Here is a 13,307-nt window from a genome sequence, read left to right on the forward strand (position 1 = left end):
GCCTAACTTTGTGGGACAGTTGAGTAAGACCTAACTTTGAGGGACAGTTGAGTAAGGCCTAACTTTGTGGGATAGTATGGTAAGGCCTAACTTTGTGGGACAGTTGAGTAAGGCCTAACTTTGTGGGATAGTATGGTAAGGCCAAACTTTGTGGGACGGTGGGTTAGGCTAAACTTTGTGGGACAGTATGGTAAGGCCTAACTTTGTGGGACAGTTGGGTAAGGCCTAACTTTGTGGGACAGTTGAGTAAGGCCTAACTTTGTGGGATAGTATGGTAAGGCCTAACTTTGTGGGACAGTATGGTAAGGCCTAACTTTGTGGGACAGTTGAGTAAGACCTAACTTTGAGGGACAGTTGAGTAAGGCCTAACTTTGTGGGATAGTATGGTAAGGCCTAACTTTGTGGGATAGTATGGTAAGGCCTAACTTTGTGGGACAGTATGGTAAGGCCTAACTTTGTGGGACAGTTGAGTAAGACCTAACTTTGAGGGACAGTTGAGTAAGGCCTAACTTTGTGGGATAGTATGGTAAGGCCTAACTTTGTGGGACAGTTGAGTAAGGCCTAACTTTGTGGGATAGTATGGTAAGGCCAAACTTTGTGGGACGGTGGGTTAGGCTAAACTTTGTGGGACAGTATGGTAAGGCCTAACTTTGTGGGACAGTTGGGTAAGGCCTAACTTTGTGGGACAGTTGAGTAAGGCCTAACTTTGTGGGACAGTCATGTTTGACCAAACTTTGTGGGATAGTTGGGTAAGGCCTAACTTTGTGGGACAGTTGGGTAAGACCTAACTTTGTGGAATGGTGGGTTAGGCTAAACTTTGTGGGACAGTATGGTAAGGCCTAACTTTGTGGGATAGTTGGGTAAGGCCTAACTTTGTGGGATAGTTGAGTAAGGCCTAACTTTGTGGGACAATTGGGTAAGGCCTAACTTTGTGGGATAGTTGAGTAAGGCCTAACTTTGTGGGACAATTGGGTAAGGCCTAACTTTGTGGGATAGTTGGGTAAGGCCTAACTTTGTGGGACAATTGGGTAAGGCCTAACTTTGTGGGATAGTTGAGTAAGGCCTAACTTTGTGAGGCAGTATGGTAAGGCCTAACTTTGTGGGATAGTTGGTTAAGGCCTAACTTTGTGGGACAGTTGGGTAAGACCTTACTTTGTGGAATGGTGGGTTAGGCTAAACTTTGTGGAACAGTATGGTAAGGCCTAACTTTGTGGGATAGTTGGGTAAGGCCTTACTATGTGGGACAGTTGGGTAAGACCTAACTTTGTGGAATGGTGGGTTAGGCTAAACTTTGTGGGACAGTATGGTAAGGCCTAACTTTGTGGGACAGTTGGGTAAGGCCTAACTTTGTGGAATAGTTGGGTAAGGCCTAACTTTGTGGGACAGAATGGTAAGGCCTAACTTTGTGGGATAGTTGGGTAAGGCCTAACTTTGTGGGACAGTTGGGTAAGGCCTAACTTTGTGGAATGGTGGGTTAGGCTAAACTTTGTGGGACAGTATGGTAAGGCTAAACTTTGTGGGACAGTATGGTAAGGCCAAACTTTGGGGGACAGTTGGGTAAGGCCAAATTCTGTGGGACAGTTGAGTAAGGCCTAACTTTGGGGGACAGTTGGGTAAGGCCAAATTCTGTGGGACAGTTGAGTAAGGCCAAACTTTGGGGGACAGTTGGGTAAGGCCAAATTCTGTGGGACAGTTAGGTAAGGCCAAACTTTGTGGGACGGTCAGGTTAGACCATAAGTGAAGGGACAGTTGGGTAAAGCCAAACATTGAAAAATGGTTGGGTTGGGCCAAACTTTGTGGGACTTGAGATTGAAATTGAGTGCTTTAAATAAAGACTGTTTCTCTTTTTATCATTTATTATAAGGGACATTAATCCTTAAATAATGATCATTCCTCATGGAGCTCTAACTTATATATCCTAATTATTTCCCTTGTACTATTTTATTTGACAATAAATTACAAATGGTTCACTTTCATGTTAAATATGCATGCCAAACAATGAACAATTTGAAGATCCTACAAACATGACAACATGACAACATGACAACATGACAATGAATAAATGATTCTAGGAGAGAGTCAATTTAATGATTTTTATAGACAATAATTCAATTTGAAAGTGATTCTTTTGTTTCAATCAAAATCATGATTTTTTATTTCAATCGGTCAACATTTTTAAAATAGACGAAAAAATTCATGACTTAGATAATGCAATAGTTTACAAAGTATTGCCATGAAATAAGAATAAAGTATTATATCTAATAAATGGATAAAATAATGTATTAATGCTATGACATGACATGACCTCTGATATGATGAAACTGTACATATAGATAAACAATATACACAATAATACAACAAAATAATGTATAAGCAAACGAGCACAGCAAAGTATATACTTCATAAATCTAACAATGGTTCACAATACATGATCACTGATGTCAAAACTGTACAAACATGTTTTCATATTTCAAGAGGCGAAAGATTAAAAATAAGATTTAGGGTAGGAAAAAGATTGTTCTTTTAGAAGAACTGACATTTAAAGCATTCTTGTTATACTTTCAAAGCGGTGTTTTTAAAAAGCAGACTTAACTGACATACATTTAGTGTTTTTCATAAAGGAATGTACAGGACATGTTACCTGCAATAAATGTAGGAATTTATATAGTTTCCAGTAAAATAAATAAAATCTAATCACTTCTACATGTTTGTATCATTGTCAATTTATCCTGTTCATGGCTATCGTACATAGCAAATGACTGCATTCAACATAATAATGAAGAAAAAAAACACAAATTAATTAACGAAATTACTCAAACCATCTTTTCCAAATTTCCTATCATTATTTACAAAGTTTAATCTACCTAAGTGAATGACATTACACTTTGTTAACAAGAATTATCATTATAATAACAACTCACACTTTTGAATTGACAAAAATGGAAAAATGCCTAGCATAATTAAACAATGTAATTATTGAAAAAATGCAGACAAAAAAGTATTATAGTACTGGTTGAGTTTAGTAACCAAAGCAGTTTATAAATACCGATCACCTGTTAAAACACACATTTGTTTACTTTGATTGATAATTCAATGGTTAATAAGATCGATACAGCTGCTTGTCTTAGCAAAGACTAAGAAGTTTTGAAAATCTAGATGTGTATTAAATGTTAATATGTAGCATGAATGATGTCACAGACAGCAAGCAAGCACATTTTTGAGGCTGGTCTTTAAGAACTCGATAAACATGTAGACCCATCTGATTTGCCAACTCTGCTATTACATTGTTATTTTTCTTTCCTCTAATATAAACCTTATATATTTGTGTTATCTGGTTTCTGACATGTATTGGTTAATTATAAGTAATACTCATTCTATTTTTAATCATTATCATTGCCATGGGTAAGAAATATTATGAGATAATTGCAATAAGGGACGCAACTCTTTCAATTTATGAGTTGATTTTGATTGATTTTGTTCCCATTCACAGCACAACAATTACGGAAAATCAATTCTAGATTTCAGATAAAAAATGATTTTAAAAGCTATCGGGATTTACATACTCCATGCCACCAAGTGAAGGGTGATTTACTGTGTATAAAATGACGTATTTTTGATCATGAATAAAAATATTTTGTAAATAAGTTCTCTGGCAGATGCGGAGCTTTGAACCAAACATGGTTCATGCCAAAATGGAAGTTACTACAACCAAATATTGTTAAAAAACTAAACTGTTTGGATTAACAAACTCAACCAGTATTTAATTATCTCCACAATGTTCTGAATTTCTGTATAGAATCCACATTAATATGCTGTTGTCTAAGTTACTGTGAACTCTTCTATCTCAACTTTAAATGCTGCTTATATCATCATACAGTTGAATAGAAGTTACAGATAAATGCACCGTGTTCAATTGCACAAGAGCCCTGCTCACCAAACACCAAAGCGAGTCTGATGTTTTTCAGTTGAAAAAGGGGGAATAACTCATTATATTTAATCCAGAGTTAAGGGATGTGCTGTACATGTGCCTTTTGTCTGTGGAAACATTTGTACCAATTTTTATTTTAATATATTAAACATTTTTGTGAGTAATGACAAAGGTTAGTTTTAGCAACCCACTAACCATGATGCCTTGGCAACACCTTACCGATACTTTTCTTCTCGAAAACAGACACCCTAAAGTCGTACAAAATCTGCCCATACAGGCAACAGGTAACTGTCACAGTGTAACAATGAATGTGAATTTCCTTTTGAAAGTTTCTCCATTAAACTAAACAACTAGCCGCCTCCTTAGTTAGTCTGTCAGAGTGACTTCCCTTTAATCAAATCTTCAATATTGTTCATAACATCCAGTGGTCCATTTGCAGCTAATAACCCTCGTTGTTCCACGTGATGTTGTCATACTCCCGATATTTCTTACTCAATATCCGCGCTGTTATACTGTGATTTGCTTGGCCGTAACCCTGAAAACATAAAGAGAAGCGATTCTCATTTCCTTTTACTTTCAATATATATATCTAAGTTTACCTTGTTTCATATGAATACCTTAAATGACTTGCTCGTACATATTAAAGATTTTGCAATTTCAACACAACAGTTATTAGGAAGACCACAATGACAACATCTGCAATGCTATGGCAACAACATCAGCAATGCTACGGCAATAACATCAGTAATGCTACGGCAACAACATCAGCAATGCTATGGCAACAACATCTGCCATGCTACGGCAACAACATCAACAATGCTACGTCAACAACATCAACAATGCTATGGCAACAACATCAACTATGCTACGTCAACAACATCAACTATGATACGTCAAAAACATCAGCAATGCTACGGCAACAACATCAACTATGCTACGTCAACAACATCAGCAATGCTACGGCAACAACATCAATAATGCTATGGCAACAACATCAAATATGCTACGGCAACAACATCAACTATGCTACGGCAACAACATCAGCAATGCTACGGCAACAACATCAACTATGCTACGGCAACAACATCAGCAATGCTACGGCAACAACATCAACAATGCTATGGCAACAACATCAACTATGCTACGGCAACAACATCAACTATGCTACGTCAACAACATCAGCAATGCTACGGCAACAACATCAATAATGCTATGGCAACAACATCAACAATGCTATGGCAACAACAACAAAAATGCTACAGCAACAACATCAACAATGCTACGGCAACAACATCAGCAATGCTACGGCAACAACATCAGCAATGCTACGGCAACAACATCAACAATGCTACGGCAACAACATCAACAATGCTACGGCAACAACATCAACAATGCTACAGCAACAACATCAGCAATGCTACGGCAATAACATCAGTAATGCTACGGCAACAACATCAGCAATGCTACGGCAACAACATCAACTATGCTACGTCAACAACATCAGCAATGCTACGGCAACAACATCAACAATGCTATGGCAACAACATCAACAATGCTATGGCAACAACAACAAAAATGCAACGGCAACAACATCAACAATGCTACGGCAACAACATCAGCAATGCTACGGCAACAACATCAGCAATGCTACGGCAACAACATCAACAATGCTACGGCAACAACATCAACAATGCTACGGCAACAACATCAACAATGCTACGGCAACAACATCAGCAATGCTACGGCAACAACATCAGCAATGCTACGGCAACAACATCAACAATGCTACGGCAACAACATCAGCAATGCTACAGCAACAACATCAGCAATGCTTAAGCAACAACAAGGCGAGGCTATGACGGTATTGCATTCTTCAACAAGCAAATCCGTTGAATTGATATCCCCGCCTGACTGGGCTAAGTCAAGGAATGGAAATCAATTGTTGGTGAAATATATATATGAGTTTGAGTTTGATTGCAACTGTTTGAAATAAAAAAAAAATTGTATATACAGTAGCATTTAGAATTGACCAAGAAACCTAGTTTATGACTCCATGTTACCCAGTTCTAACTAATCTAAGATTTCATCAAGGCAAACATTTAGATCAAGTTTCATGAAGATTGGTCAAGATATTTTGCAAATAAATATAGCCTCTTGGGTGTCCACAAGTTTTTTTTCAGATTTTTCAGAGGCCAACATTCTGATTATGTTTCATGGAAATTAGAGCAGATGTATTGCCTCTAGAGTGTTCCCAAGATTTCTGTAAGATATGATCTAGTGACCTAGTTTTTAACCACATGTGACCAGTTTAATTTTTTTGTAAAATTTCATTAAGGCAAACATTCAGACCAAATTTGAACATAACTGACTATTCAATACAACGTTTCGTTCGGGACACAATTTGTCAAATTTCTTTTTTGAATTGACTGTCTCCTAGATTTCACTTACTGACCTGGTTTCTGACCCCATGTGACCCAGTTTCGAACTATTCAACAACAATCAAGGAAAACAGTTTCATGAATATGAGATTGCCTCTAGTGTGTTCCCAATATTTTTCTCTAAGATTTGACCTATTGACCTTGTTTCTGACCCATTATGACCCACTTTTGAAATGCAGTCGAAACCTAATTTTTCACCACATGTGACCCAGTTTAAAACATGTCCATGAGTTCATCAAGGAAAACATTCTGATCAAGTTTCATGAATATTAGACCATTCATAATGCCTCTAATGTGTTTCAAAGATTTTTCTAAGATTTGACCTAGTTTTTGGCCCCATGTGCCCCACTTTTACAAGCGGGTCATATTTCATCAAGGGGTACATCATGACCAAGTTGGAACATTTTCTGATCAATGCCTACCAAGATATGGTACCGGACGGACGGACAGAATGACGGATGGACGGACAATGCCAAAACAATATCCCCCTTCCGAAACCTTTGATACGGCGGGGGGTAGAAATCAGACAAGCTAAACTTGTCTCCTCATAGAACCATAGAATTGGTAATACTTTACTGCAAGCTTAGAATTAATAGAATGTTTCACATATATAAGCATGAACACATGAAAAACATCAATCCCTATTTCAACGGAAGCTGAGTGAATATATGAGTTCTCATCATCGGCCATTCACCCCTGAATATACAGGTTTACGTAACCTAACATCCTGGAAGCAAGATCTGCATTGTAATTACGACTACATCCAGGAGAAAGTGTTCCTTATACCTTTTTTTGAAGATTTTATTGCTGAAGACATAATTACAATCACATGTTGTGTTACATTTCACAGACATTGGGATAGGTGGAATAACATATATGTTATATTTTATTTATCTGATTCATTAGATTAGGGCGTGAAGATAATAGTCAAACTTTTAGATGCCTTAAAGCAATGCAATCAAACTTATTCAAATTATTGATGTGATTTACAAAACCTTATGCCGCATTTACAAATCATAGTTGCTGCGTTCTATAAGAAACATTTGCACATTTTTTTATAGGTTTTGATTTATCTAGGTTTTGATTTATCTATCAAAGAAATTATTTTCATAACTGAAATTTAAACAAACTCAGCCATGATCAGAATTATGGGCCTTGCTTCACAATGAGTATCATGACTTGTGACTGGTGTAGGAATCACTAAGTATCATGACTGGTGTAGTAATCAATAAGTTTGATGGGACTTCAATTGTTTTTGTCAGATGTTTACAGTTTCTGCATGAAACCCAATTTAACAGTTCCTACATGACACCAAGGTTTACAGTTTCTGCATGACACCGGGGTTTACAGTTTCTACATGACACCGAGGTTTACAGTTTCTACATGACACCGGGGTTTACAGTTTCTACATGACACAGGGGTTTACAGTTTCTACATGACACCGGGGTTTACAGTTTCTACATGACACCGGGGTTTACTGTTTCTGCATGACACCGAGGTTTACAGTTTCTACATGACACCGAGGTTTACAGTTTCTACATGACACCGGGGTTTACTGTTTCTACATGACACCGGGGTTTACAGTTTCTACATGACACCGGGGTTTACAGTTTCTACATGACACCGGGGTTTACAGTTTCTGCATGACACCGGGGTTTACAGTTTCTGCATGACACCGAGGTTTACAGTTTCTGCATGACACCGAAATTTACAGTTTATACATGACACCGGGGTTTACAGTTTCTACATGACACCGGGGTTTACAGTTTCTGCATGACACCGAGGTTTACAGTTTCTACATGACACTGGGGTTTACAGTTTCTGCATGACACCGAGGTTTACAGTTTCTGCATGACACCAAGGTTTACAGTTTCTGCATGACACCGAGGTTTACAGTTTCTACATGACACCGAGGCTTAATGTTTCTGCATGACACCGGGGTTTACAGTTTCTGCATGACACCTGGGTTTACAGTTTCTACATGACACCGGGGTTTACAGTTTCTGCATGGCACCGGGGTTTACAGTTTCTGCATGACACCGGGGTTTACAGTTTCTGCATGACACCGAGGTTTACAGTTTCTACATGACACCAGTGTTTACAGTTTCTACATGACACCGAGGTTTACAGTTTCTACATGACACTGGGGTTTACAGTTTCTACATGACACCGGGGTTTACAGTTTCTACATGACACCGGGGTTTACAGTTTCTACATGACACCGGGGTTTACAGTTTCTACATGACACCGAGGTTTACAGTTTCTGCATGACATCGCCAACCCTGTGACAATACATACAGACAAACTAAAACTGAATGCCATTTTTTTCACACAAAAAGATATAATATAAAGCTTTGAAATCATTAGAAATAAAAATCTTAAAAATCCCAAGGTATTTATCAATGGATCTCTCATAAATTGTATCAAATCTCAGCATTTATAGTTTTCAGCACCATGTGGGGAGCTATTGGTGCAGATAATATACCTAGAAAATGCCCTGCACGCACAAATTGATAATGCAATAATTCCAATTAGACAAAGAACGTGACTGGGAAATTCCTATCGAGAAGATAGGTAAACAAACCTGCTCTTCATGATAAGAACAGCAATTAAAACCTTACTTCATATACACCAACCACCATAAAACAGAAGCAGTTCAAATACTTAAATAACGAATGATGCACATGTTCAAAGAAATGTCTACATTTTTGTTCGGTGCACTTCCCATATCATTTTTGTTCGGTGCACTTCCCACATCATTTTTGTTCGATGCACTTCCCACATCATTTTTGTTCAATGTACTTCCCACATTATTTTTGTTCGGTGCACTTCCCACATCATTTTTGTTCGGTGCACTTCCCACATCATTTTTGTTCGATGCACTTCCCACATCATTTTTGTTCAATGTACTTCCCACATTATTTTTGTTCGGTGCACCTCCCACATCATTTTTGTTCGATGCACTGTAATCCCATATCATTTCCGATTCTCACAGAAATGTTCTTGCTCATATTAGAAGCATACTCTTTTTCATTTCTACGGTAGCCTAATGTACCATGTATGTTAAATCGATAGTTTGTTCATCATATTCACAGCATATTTTTGAATACAAATGCTTACTTAGTGGTTCCAACGTTCTGAAGCTGACACAACTGTTGAACCAATGCTTAGATACTAAATGTAAAGGCTTTTCAAGTTATTGATCAGACAATACCTATTTGAGGTGATTTCTGTTATGAAGGTGATAGTTCTTGAGTGACTAGAGCAATATGGTCAAATCTGTCTGAGATATTATGCCCATACACATTCTGACCAAATTGGATGATGATAGGACAAAGGATTTCAAAGTACTTGATCAGACAAGACCCAGATTAGGTAATTTCTGTTATCAAAGGGCGATAATTCTTTAGTGACTAATGCAATGTAATGCTAATCAAGCATGTCTGAGATGGTATGAGGCATAAAACCCTTACCAAACATGATGATGATTTGACATAGAATAATGAAGTTATTACTGCTTTGACACAGACAAAAAATCTTTGACACAGGCACTAATGCTTTGACACAGACACCAATGCTTTAACACAGGCACAAATGCTATGACACAGACACCAATGCTTTGACACAGGCACTGATGCTTTGACACAGATACAGATGCTTTGACACAGGTACCAATGCTTTGACACAGGCACCTATGCTTTGACACAGGCACAGATTCTTTGACACAGGCACCAATGCTTTGACACAGACACCAATGCTTTGACACAGACACCAATGCTTTGACACAGACACCAATGCTTTGACACAGGCACTGATGCTTTGACACAGGCACTGATGCTTTGACACAGATACAGATGCTTTGACACAGGTACCAATGCTTTGACACAGGCACCTATGCTTTGACACAGGCACCGATGCTTTGACACAGGCACCAATGCTTTGACACAGACACCAATGCTTTGACACAGACACCAATGCTTTGACACAGGCACTGATGCTTTGACACAGATACAGATGCTTTGACACAGACACCAATGCTTTGACACAGACACTGACACAGGCACCGATCCGATGCTTTGACACAGGTACCAATGCTTTGACACAGACACCAATGCTTTGACACAGGCACCAATGCTTTGACACAGGCACCAATGCTTTGACACAGACACCAATGCTTTGACACAGGCACCGATCCGATGCTTTGACACAGGCACCAATGCTTTGATTGACACAGGCACCGATTCTTTGACACAGCTACTGATGCTTTGACAAAGGCACCGATGCTTTGACACAGACACCAATGCTTTGACACAGACACCAATGCTTTGACACAGGCACTGATGCTTTGACACAGATACAGATGCTTTGACACAGACACCAATGCTTTGACACAGACACTGACACAGGCACCGATCCGATGCTTTGACACAGGTACCAATGCTTTGACACAGACACCAATGCTTTGACACAGGCACCAATGCTTTGACACAGGCACCAATGCTTTGACACAGACACCAATGCTTTGACACAGGCACCGATCCGATGCTTTGACACAGGCACCAATGCTTTGATTGACACAGGCACCGATTCTTTGACACAGCTACTGATGCTTTGACAAAGGCACCGATGCTTTGACACAGGTACCAATGCTTTGACAGAGGTACCGATGCTTTGACACAGGCACCTATGCTTTGACACAGGCACCGATCCGATGTTTTGACACAGGTACCAATGCTTTAATCGACACAGGCACCGATTCTTTGACACAGGTACTGATACTTTGACAAAAGCACCGATGCTTTGACAAAGGCACCAATGCTCTGACACAGGCATCGATGCTTTCACACAGGCACCGATGCTTTCACACAGGCACCAATCCTTTGAACCAGTGATCTTGCTTCTACAGCAGACAATTTGGTAGCTCATACAGATACATCACAAGTCATAATATGGAGGATTCAAAGTAGGACTTTCTTTCATAAATACCTCTATATACCTCTTCTTATATCTAGACAATTCTAAGCAAACGATCTGTAAACACATTCTTTTGAACATGTGACTTGGATATCTGAGGGCAGTAAATGAATGAAATTCCCACTAAAGACAAACTAAACTAAACTCAAGATTGATAGGCAGGTAAGCCTAGATTTAGATGAACATCACATGATCATGCCAGCAGCTAATAATTACAATCTTCTCTTTCTTTCCATTATATAACCCACAGAAGTTGGTGTGAGGTATATAATACAGGGGGTATGGTGTAACAGTGTGAGGCATATAATACAGGGGGTATAGGTGTAACAGTTCTAGCTTCTTCATTTAATACGGACCAGATTCATCATTATTTCATGTGTATTCATGCTGTAATATTTCTTGGGTCAACAAGAGCACTGTGGATGAAAAAAAGGTAAAATGTTACAACTATTCCAGCCAAAGTTATGGGCCTTGCTTTTCATTTGTGGTTTGTGTCCATCTAGTAACAATGCCAATCCCTTCACTGTTTTTTCTACAAAAAACAACTGAGTTTGAAAGACTATTCAGAGAATATTTTACAATTTATTATTGTTGCAGAATTTGCACAGCACATCAGCAGTGTTAACAAACAATCCTTTTTTATATTCTTCACAATTTTGTTTTTATCTTATTTTTGAAAATAAAAACCTGCTTCCTAGCCAAACAATAAGCATAAGTGAACAAAGCGCGAGTTTATTAAATCATCTTCACAGATGTCATACATTTATCAGAACATTTGCTTGCTCAACCATATTCAAACCATGTTTAGTACCATTTTTTATAATTGTCTAGTCTGTATCTAAGCAAAATAAAGATTTATCTTCAATGTTCCATACTTCAATTATTCACTAAAAGAACAGACAAAAAAAAGGTTTGATTTTCTCAAAACAAAACCTACAGAAACAGGTAAAATTTCTGGCTGCTACATGCTGATAATTCATTCACAAACCATGCCAAAATGACTATAACAAATGCTCTCCTGCCAAAGATAATTTCCTCAATAATTGACAAAATACACTTTACTCTCATGTTATTTATTGAGGCTTATCATAAAACTGGCTTTGAACCATTGGCTGTTATACAGTAACACTATGCAGGATACTTGCAATAGGCGTACAATTCTGAATTAAGACATTCTGTAGATAGAAGTACATGTAGTGCATATAGATAATACATTATATACACAGATAACAAGTTTTTTCAAAGATAATATATTCTGGGTTGGGGATAAAATCTGTCCACAAACACAACGGCTGTTTTATGTGGAGCTAGACAGCATGTACATAATATAATAAACCATTCAAGTGCTGATGTAATAAAAAATATGCTATCAATAAGTAATAAATCATTAAAACAAAAGTTAGGGGATTGTAACAGATATGTGATTATTGTCACTGATACCTATAGACAAAGATTCATGTGAATACCTTGAATGGGGCTGACACTGATACCTGTACAGAGATTCATGTGAATACATTGAATGGGGTTGACACTGGTACCTGTACAAAGATTCATGTGAATACCTTGAATGGGGCTGACACTGATACCTGTACAAAGATTCATGTGAATACCTTGAATGGGGCTGACACTGATACCTGTACAAAGATTCATGTGAATACATTGAATGGGGTTGACACTGATACCTGTACAAAGATTCATGTGAATACCTTGAATGGGACTGACACTGATAACTGTACAGAGATTCATGTGAATACCTTGAATGGGACTGACATTGATAACTGTACAAAGATTCATGTGAATACCTTGAATGGGACTGACACTGATAACTGTACAAAGATTCATGTGAATACCTTGAATGGGGCTGACACTGATACCTGTTCAAAGATTCATGTGAATACCTTGAATGGGGCTGACACTGATACCTGTTCAAAGATTCATGTGAATACCTTGAATGGGGCTGACACTGA

At 38.2% G+C, this 13,307-nt stretch overlaps 1 protein-coding gene across 2 annotated transcripts in view; it reads right to left on the bottom strand.

Annotated features, from left to right (window-relative positions):
- Positions 1-1,826: 1,826 nt before the first annotated feature.
- LOC128224098 (14 kDa phosphohistidine phosphatase-like) overlaps positions 1,827-13,307 on the bottom strand; it is a 76,417-nt gene continuing 64,936 nt past the window's right edge. For both annotated transcript variants that reach the window (XM_052933758.1, XM_052933759.1), the window contains exon 4: positions 1,827-4,463. In XM_052933758.1, the coding sequence (XP_052789718.1) occupies positions 4,368-4,463 (96 nt within the window). In that variant the 3' untranslated portion in view covers positions 1,827-4,367. The remainder of the gene's footprint in view (positions 4,464-13,307) is intronic.

This window comes from Mya arenaria, chromosome 17, assembly GCF_026914265.1.
Source record: "Mya arenaria isolate MELC-2E11 chromosome 17, ASM2691426v1".
Lineage (NCBI taxonomy): Eukaryota > Metazoa > Mollusca > Bivalvia > Myida > Myidae > Mya > Mya arenaria.